This window comes from Miniopterus natalensis, chromosome 12 (assembly GCF_054644295.1).
Source record: "Miniopterus natalensis isolate mMinNat1 chromosome 12, mMinNat1.hap1, whole genome shotgun sequence".
Classification (NCBI taxonomy): domain Eukaryota; kingdom Metazoa; phylum Chordata; class Mammalia; order Chiroptera; family Miniopteridae; genus Miniopterus; species Miniopterus natalensis.
The window spans coordinates 46616596-46625313 of NC_142092.1; the positions used below are offsets into that span (position 1 = coordinate 46616596).

Consider the following 8718-nt stretch of genomic DNA (forward strand, 5'->3'; position numbering starts at 1 on the left):
GCACCCATGGGGTTAACTCTGCAGGAGGGCTTGGGTTGGGGCCACCTTCCCTTTTATTCATAGTGAAATTTGAGGAGGATTGGGTAAGGAAGGAGAAGGTAAGAAGGGGCATGTGATCATCTAACAGAGCTTTCTGGGCTCAGGTGTGCCAAACCCCTTGCCTTCCTGTGCAGTCAGGGTGCCAGAGTCACTCAGTCCAACCCCAGCCTTATAGGACTCAGGTATGCCTCAGACTGAAGAACTGAAACGGAGCAGGAGACAGATGAATGCCGCTGTGGTCTCTGGGCTTGAACAACTGACTATAGAAGATAATGGAGGAGTGGGGATGGCTTCCTGGAGGAGGAGGCATTAGAGCAGCAGGTCAGGAGGGTTTTACTGAGTGGACACTTTGGAGCAAAGGTCCAAGAATAGGAAGGCACAGGAGCACACAGAGTAGTCTGGGGTGGATGGAGCATTGTGAGGGCATGGGTAGGGCCAGGGGCCAGGTCTTGGAGGGCCTGAATGCAGAATGGGAAGTTTTGGATTGTCTCTGGACAGTGGGGAAAGCCGTGGAAAGAGGCCCACTTTCAGCAGGGGTTTTAGAACCATCTGTCTGGTTGCTGCAATAGATTCACTGGGGCAGGCCTAGAGGCACGGAAGCTGCTAAGGAGCTATGACCAAGCTTTGAGTGGATTTTTGTTTTTAAAGCTCTGGGTGGATTTTGATGGAGTCTGAACAGCTACAAGCTGTAGAGGACAATATAGGCTCCCAGTGATTGGATTCCACTGGTAACAGGGAGCTCATTATTTCCTGGGTAATGGGGCAGCTCTGCCTGGGAGAAAGTTCTTCCCTAAGTCAGGCTCAAGTCTGTCTTCCTGGGGTGATGGGGGAGTGCAGGGATCAGAAAGGAGATGCCATTCACTGTGCCAGGGCTCCCAGGAAGATGGAAGCTTGGGGAAAAGTGAGAACGCTGAGTTCAAGCTGAGATGAAGAGCCTCCCCGAAGAGCCTCTCTGACCTGTCTGTGTGCCCCCTTCCCCAGGGTACCCTGGCCAGATTAAACCCTTAGCTGGGCAACCTGGGTATCTGTGGCCAGATACACTGAAGCTCTTTAACTGGCCCCAGGAAAACAGCGGAACAAGCAGAGAAATATTGATACAATTGGCAGTTTTAGGCATATATTTTATTGTTTTTTATAAAAGGCAAAAGTACACATGTTGAATGGAGGATTAAAAGAGTGAAGACCCTGTTTAGAATAGAGTCTCCAACCCCCATGCCTAGAACTATAACATCTGCTATATTAAAAAAACACACACACAAAACCCCAGCAAATATGAAACTTATGACCTGGACTTCACCCCACCCCCTCATGCCTACATTATGGCAAAACACATATTCAGCACTTATATACAGTCAAAGGTCCACACCTGGGCTGTGGGCCCCCCCCCCCCCAGCCCTACTCACATTCCCATCGTACCTACTCCAAAGCCCCTGCTTGGAAGACAGGGCAGACACACACGTACTCAGAAACACATATGTCTGGACTCTTCTCCACCTGGAGCCCCTAAAACATGCAGGCCCCTGGCACTTTCCTCACTCACAGATGGACACATCCCCATCCCCCTTCCCTTAGACTCCCCCCACAGCTAAAATCCTTTCCACTGGACCCCTTGCCCTGAATATCTGGGAAAACACAAACACACACACACACTCTCACATACCCGCTGCCCATTCCCTCCATTTGGGAGACAGAGGGTTATGTTGGCCCTATTCCCTGTCCCATCACAGTTTAAGGACAGTGGCCTAAAGTCTTATTTGGGCAGGGTCTGGTGGAAAATCCTGGAGGGGCTGTCCAGTTAGGTAGGGGAAGACAAGGAGCTTCTTAGCCTGGGAGGGGGGCTAAGAAGGGGGCTTCTAGGGAGCAGGCCCTGCACAGTCAGTGGATGCTCCAGGGAGAGGGGCAGGGGGGATGGCCCCTGCCTGCTCAGAGCTGCTCCTTGTGCTTCACGTGGGCCAGCTTCACGTTCTCCTGCTCAGTGGAGGGTGGAGGCTGCTCCAAGTGGCAGCCAATCATGACCTGGTACACGATGACTCCCGCAACGGAGCCCAGGAGCGGGGAGACAATGGGCACCCACCACCATTGGCGGCCGGTCCTGGGGGACAAGACATGTATTTAGGGGCAGGTGGGACAAGCAGAGGGAAGGCAAGGTGAGGCTGGCTGGGTGGGGATGGCACTCACGTGAACACTTCTGAGCCCCAGCCAGCGAGGGCGGTGAAGAGGCGGGGGCCGAAGTCCCGGGCAGGGTTGACAGCGTAGCCGGAGTTGAAGCCCATGGAGGTGCCAATGACCAGAACCACCAGGCCCACGGTGAAGGCCTCCAGGCCACGGGGGACCGGGTTGTTGTAGGGGTCCACAATGGCCAGCACACACACGATGAGGGAGGCTGTGCCGATGAACTGTCGAGTAGGGAGGACAGGGTGAGGAGTAGCCCCAACCCCACCCTCTGGTTCCTCCTTTGGATCTCTGGCTTCCCTCCAGCTTTTAGTCTTGTCACCTCCCAGATTCTGCACTCTAGGACAGTGCTGCTAGAATTTTTTCAGGGATAAGGATCCTCTGGGGAGCTGATTAAACATAAATAAATAACTGCCATTCTGATTCTGATGTAGGTGTCCCCACATATAGAGAAATGCTGCTTTAGACAAGGAGTCCTGTTCCCCAGCTAGCCCATCAGCAACCCAGGACAGCCTGGTTCCCCTCCCAGTGTTCCCTTCACATGTCCCCAGTCCATACCTGGTCGAAGAAGCCATTGACCATGTCCAAGTGTCCCGAAGGATAGGTGGCAAAGATGCCAGCTGTGCCGTTGGGGCCTGAGACTATAAGCTCATTGTTGGCGAAGGCCCAGATTGCATCTGGTGACAGATTAAACCTCAAGTGGGTGAGGGCAGAGGCCTGAGCCCAGTTTCTCCTCTCTGGCTGGGCCCACCCTCCCAGAGGTCATGGGTAAGTAGAATCACTGCTGTTTACTCAGGAGCCGGAGGCGGTGGGGTGGGTGGGGTGAGTGGGGTGAGGGCCTGAGACACTATTGTTGCCCAACTCGTTTATTTCCCCTGCGCCTTGCACCCTGGGCCTGGTGTGTGGATGAGTGAGTCATGAGCCAGGGGCCTGGGCAGGCCCCAGCTGTCTGTTATGAAAAGGCCTGATGCCAACAGGTCCCAAATAGAAGGAGGGGGTAGTGGAGGAAGGTAATGCTTACCATAGTACAACCCAAAAACGATTCCAGCACCCAGGAAGGCTCCCAGTGTCTGAGCCAGGGCATAGACGGGCAGCTTGATCCAGGGCTCTCTCGCCAGGAAGCACATGGCAAAGGTCACAGCAGGGTTCAGGTGGGCCCCTGCACAGATGGGAAATGGGACATATTAGCCATAGCCTGCCATAGTGGGGAGGCCAGGATTCCACACCACTTTCATATTCCCCATCTCTGGCCCGGGGGAGCAGGGATGCAGAGAAGGGTTTCTTGTACCAAATGGCAAGTTGGACTGTGTAGCAGGCCAACTCTGCTAATCTCTGATTCCAAGGTGAGAGTCAAAGGTTCTAAGTATCAAGTTCCTTCTCCACTCTCCTCTTCAAAGGGCTCAGAGCTCAGGCCATAGCTATACCATGGCCTTGGGAATGTCCTCCTACCCCATGGGAACATCCCCCCACTGGAGACAGTGGGACCCCTTGTGAGAATACTGTTGAGGAGTGATGACTGAGAGTAGAGTAAGGCCTTACCGGAGACCTGGCCAGCAATGAGGATGCCCAGAGTGACGGCAAAGCCAAAGGCCAGGTTGATAGTAAGGAAACCACCATGGGTGCCCCGGCTGAGCACGACCTGGGCCACAGAGCCACAGCCAAACATCTGTGTCAGGAAACAGAACAAAGTAGTGAGAGTGAGGCCCAGAAACTCTCACTTCAGAAGCAAGAGTGAATCCAGCAACCTCTGCCTGCCCCCATCAGGAAGATTGAAGGCGGGTCCTAGAATTCAACCAAAAACGCCTCCTGCTGCAACTGCATTCTGAAAAGCAGCAGACATGCCCTTCCTCTCCCAGTGCCCCACTCTAACATAACAGGTCCCCACGGAAGCACAGTCTGCAACTGGGAGCCCTAAAGATGACTGAACCATCTTCATTGATTTTTCTTGACTCTCAACAGGAGTGGGGTGGAAGGGAACAGCTTTTGCCTTAGCAGTTTCTCCCCAGCCCTTCGGGCCTGGCCCACAGGGGTAGGGAGGCTCTTGCTCATCTCCCACCTGCAATTGCCTCTCTTTTAGCACCAAAGAGGAGTTGCGGGGGGGAAGCACAAAGCAATAGGGAGGAGGCCAGAAGTTAGGTTGAAACCACTTCTCCTGAATCTGGGATGTCAGAGCCCCTCCCCATGCCCCTGGCTCTCCTCAGAGCCCCTCTCAGCACCCTCGCCCTCCTTGACCTGTCCCAGTCCCAGAGCCTCCTCTCTCTACCAGCCCTGACCTCTCTGCCCCCAGTGGACCAAGGTCTCCACTCAGATTTGGGGGTCCTAAAGACAATGACAAGTGGCTCCTCTCACTAGCCCCATTCTGGGCCCCACGGCAGTGGCAATGGGGAGGTTAGTTCTAAGCTTTCTGCCAGGGATAGAGGGATTCAAGAGGACTAAAGTCTTCATGTCCTACAAGGGCAGAATGTCCTGTATGTCTATTTCCCTTGTCCAGATGTAAAAATGCTTCTGTACCAGCTGTAAAGAGCCCCCAGAGTATCCCCCAAAGCTGTTCCAGCCTCTGACCAGATCTCCTCTTTCACCTTCCCATAACTAAAGGTTTTACATCTACCTAGAAAGCAATTTCCAAGACCTATGCTAAAGGTCCTTGTCAATTCTGATGGGTCAGTATCCTGTTGTACTGGGTTGTTAGGCACTTTCCCTCAGAAAGACCAAGAGATAGTGGGGAAGCCAGCGGCAATGATGCAGGGCAAAGGTGTGCAGGCAGGTGAGAGCAAAGATCAGATTGTGAGTGTGTGGGGGTAGGCGGAGGGACAGGCACGTGTGGGTCTGGGGAACCCTGCTGGGCTTGGCCAGCCCTGGTCTCAGTTCCTTGCTAGTCTGAGGCCCAAACCTGGCTCCATCCCAGGAGGTCTTGGAGTGAGAAGCTGTCAGAGCCAGTTCTACCACCTTGGGGCTAATCTTCCTCTTCCTTACCCCTCCTTCTCCCTCGTGCCCCTTCCTTATGAGCTACCCCAGAGAAAGGGGCTTCCCTTGACCTAAAGCCATCCGCAATTCTACTACTACAGGTTCTAGGTCCCCAACCCACAGAGGCATGCAGGCAAGCTCTCATCTACCACTCAGGGGTCTCCCAAGCCTGGCTCTTTCTCAGGCTGCCCGAGAGGTTCTACTTTTCACTGACACCCAAGGCTTCACACTCACCTGAGCTTGAAACCCTCCTTCCTAGGGCTCAGAGCTAGACCAACTCCTCCTCTGTGGGGGAGGTGAACTGAGACTTGGGAGGGGACCGGGAAGCCCCTCAGTGAATGTGGAAGACAACTTCCCCATCCCAGCTGCTCTCAAATGGGGAAAGGGGGGGGAGAGGGCTGGATCATAAATCAGATAGGGCCCTGACTGGGTAATTCAGTTGGTTAGAGTGTCGTCCTGATACGCCAAGGTTTCGGGTTTGATCCCTGGTCAGGGCACATGCAAGAATCAACCAGTGAATGCATAAATAAGTGGAACATGAATCGATGTTTCTCTCTCTCTCTCTCAAATCAATCAATAAAAATTTAAAAATAAATAAACAGACAAATAAATAAATAAATCAGATAGGGAGTGGGGGACACAAGGCTCTGGGGCAGGAGGATGATATGCACCTGCCCCACTCCCTTCTTGGCACAGGAGAGAGAAGGTCTGGGGATGACCAGTAGGGCCACTAGTCTTGTGAGGGGCTATGGATAAAATGCCCCCCTGGTTTCCTTTCCCCCCTTCCTGTTTCCAGAGGTGAGTCTCAGCTCTCCTCTTCCCATGGTGTCTGTTTCATCACCATCACCCATTTGGGGTGGGCCACCCCAGCCCTACTTGCCTCTAGTTAAGCCTCCAAGTCTACAGGGGGCTGGCAGGTCTGTGTTACCTAGGGCTGGGGCTGGGGCTGGGGCGGGAACGGAAGTAAACCACTCACTACAATGGAGCAACTAAACCCAGAAGTAACTAAGGGGGAAAACAGGTGTAACCACATGAGTGGCTGAAAATCAGAGTAACTAAGACAGGAAATGGAGACTGTTAACTGCTGTGTCTGCCAGACCCAAAAAGTGCAAACAGAGTCACCCAGGAACAACCCAGGGACAAAACTGGCCTAACCAAGGAGTAGCTGGGGCTGGGGAGTAACTCAGGCAGGGGAAGGGTCCCACTCAGAGAACCCACAGAGTAACTCAGAGTGCTTCTGCGCAGAAGCCGACAGCATCTGTCTCGGTAACTGACAGGGCCTGGGATTCACTCAGCAGGAGGGGAGCAACTTTAGTGATACCACTTTCTCAGTGCCGGGAGCCCACAGCCTTTCACAGCCTCCTATCTCCAGGATCCTCCTTTCCTCTAGATCTGCTGTTTGCACCCTGTGGGCCTCCGCCCTCTGCCCCCACCCGTGGCAAACTGTCCTCATGTCATGGGAACTTTTGGACTTTCTGAGGCTTAATTATTCATTAGGGGCCAGACGTCAGAAGCCAAATAACCTAATAGGGGGCCCATTTGCCTCTGCCCCCACTGTCTCCTGCGCTGGACTCTGAGAACTTGGGGAGCCATGAGAGCCTTGAGAAGGGGCTAGAGGTCCCCAAACTGCTGGGGGAGCCCTCTGGCTGCCCCCGGCCTGTGGGCTGGGTCACGGTGGGAGGTTAGAGGATCAAAGCTGTTCCTGGGGAGCGACAGCTCTTACAGATCGGGTAAAAGCTATGGGGGAAGAGCACTGTGGAAGGGGTCAAGGTGGGGATCAGAGCTGGGAGAGGGGTCGGGGCTGCCTTGTAAAGCACAGCCCTCCGGCGAACAGGATTAGGGAATGTAGGGGCTGGAGACAGAAGGGGTTCCGGCTCCCCCCACTCACCACGAGGATGAGGGTTCCCAGGCACTCGGCCAGCGCCTGGCGAAGCAGCCGGTAGCGGATGTGGAGCATCTCCCCGCAGCGGGCCACCAGCTCCTTCTGTCGGCCCATGTCGGGAGGCAGGCAGCGGCTGGGCGGGCAGGCGAGCGGAGCGCGGAGCGAGGGCGGCGGGCGCGGCGGCGGGGCCCGGCCGCCGGGCGCCCTTTATAGCAGCTGGAAGCCCGGGCCCCGCCCCGCCCACGGCCCCGCCCGCTCAGTCCCGCTCCGCGCCCGCGGAGCCCCGGGCCCGCCAGGAGTGGCGGCCGCCCCCACACTTTGCCTGGGGAGGTTAGTGGGGACGCTGGGCTGGGGAAGCTAATGAGGAAGGTGGGTGAACGTGGGTGTGAGGTGCCTTAAGAGTGGGCTTGGCCCCGGAGAGCACCTAGGGGTGGATGTGTCTTGGAGGCTGACAGCCGGTGGTGGGGCATAGGCATGTGCGGGACATGGCTGGGGAGAACGGGGCTGCCAGGGAGACCTCCTTGGCCTGTGACCCTGAGCTTTGCTGTCATCCCCACCGTGGCGAAGGTGAGCGGAGACATGTCAGAAAGGAAAGGACCTGGCCCCGGATCTACAGGATGGCTGGACCCAGGATGTCCTCTAGTCAGGAGGCTGGAGGGAGGAGGCTGTGGGCCCCTATGTCCTGTCCAAACCCAGGTGGACACACAGAACACGTGATGAATTCCAGCCAGAGTGCATGGGCCTTTGCTGCTTGTGCTGTGAGTACTTCACGTGTTGCATGCCCTGACCAGCTCTGTCCACAGCTGTGTCCACACATGACATCTGTCTTGTGTGCCTGATCACACTTGCTGGGCATTTCACATGGCTGTGCACATCCTGTCAGATATGGCCGAGTTAACTGAAGTTGTCACACATGTACCTGAGTGCATTTTGCACATGGCTCCAGAGACTGAACTGAAATTGTCCTGACATGTCACATGCCACATTTTTGCCAGTAGAATAAGTCCCAGACATTTTTCACCCTCTCCTGTCCTACTCTGGCTAATCCCCATCCAAGGGAGATTCAGTCCCTTTAAGAGATTAAACCGGCTAAACGGTTGGGGTGTCAGCCCCATCTGACGGGTGGCATGGGCCAAGCCTGCCTCCTATGCTGCACTCAGTAATCAGGAATCTGAGGTTTGGTGGCTTGGGCCCAACTCCCACAGGACTGGGGACAAATATGCCCTCACCCTAGTCCCTTTTGTAGCACTGCCCTGGGAGACCAAAGAAACCACATTTGCCAGACGGACTTAATCCAGGTGGGCTAAGGGCCCTGGGGACTTATCCCTTGAGGAATGGCTGTCAGAAATAAAGGCTCCTAAGATGACTCAAGCCCAAAGAGATGGGGTTTATACACATGTACCCATGTGCATGCACATGCACACACACATCCTGAGGCTGACAGCCACACTGCCTATAGACACTGAGCTCTGCTCACATGCTCAAGGAGACCCATTTACATGAGATCCTGGTCGGATATATGGAAACTACATGCAATGTCTCTCATGGCCCTTGGCCCAGAAAGATGCACCCCACCCTCTGGGCCCCCATGGGCTGGGAGGTCCCACGGTGAATCAGGGAGCCGTCGCTGAGTGCCTGCCCACAGCCCCACTGCCAATATG

The 8718-nt window shown here is 55.1% G+C and overlaps 1 protein-coding gene across 1 annotated transcript; it reads right to left on the reverse strand.

Annotated features, from left to right (window-relative positions):
* Positions 1-1629: 1629 nt before the first annotated feature.
* On the reverse strand, positions 1630-7171 carry AQP3 (aquaporin 3 (Gill blood group)). Its single transcript, XM_016222822.2, has 6 exons — positions 7064-7171; positions 3751-3877; positions 3233-3370; positions 2770-2888; positions 2218-2435; positions 1630-2131 (listed from the first exon to the last, which is right to left on the reverse strand). Exons 1-6 carry the CDS (start codon positions 7169-7171, stop codon positions 1963-1965), a joined length of 879 nt encoding a protein of 292 aa, XP_016078308.1. The 3' UTR covers positions 1630-1962.
* Between the last annotated feature and the right edge of the window lie 1547 nt (positions 7172-8718).

Coding starts and splice junctions, on each gene's coding strand:
- AQP3 (XM_016222822.2), bottom strand. CDS start 7,171: ATGGGCCGACAGAAGGAGCTGGTGGCCCGCTGCGGGGAGATGCTCCAC. Junction 2,889..3,232: donor CGTTTTTGGGTTGTACTATG/GTAAGCATTACC, acceptor ATCTGTCACCAG/ATGCAATCTGGGCCTTCGCC. Junction 2,132..2,217: donor TGGGGCTCAGAAGTGTTCAC/GTGAGTGCCATC, acceptor CTTGTCCCCCAG/GACCGGCCGCCAATGGTGGT.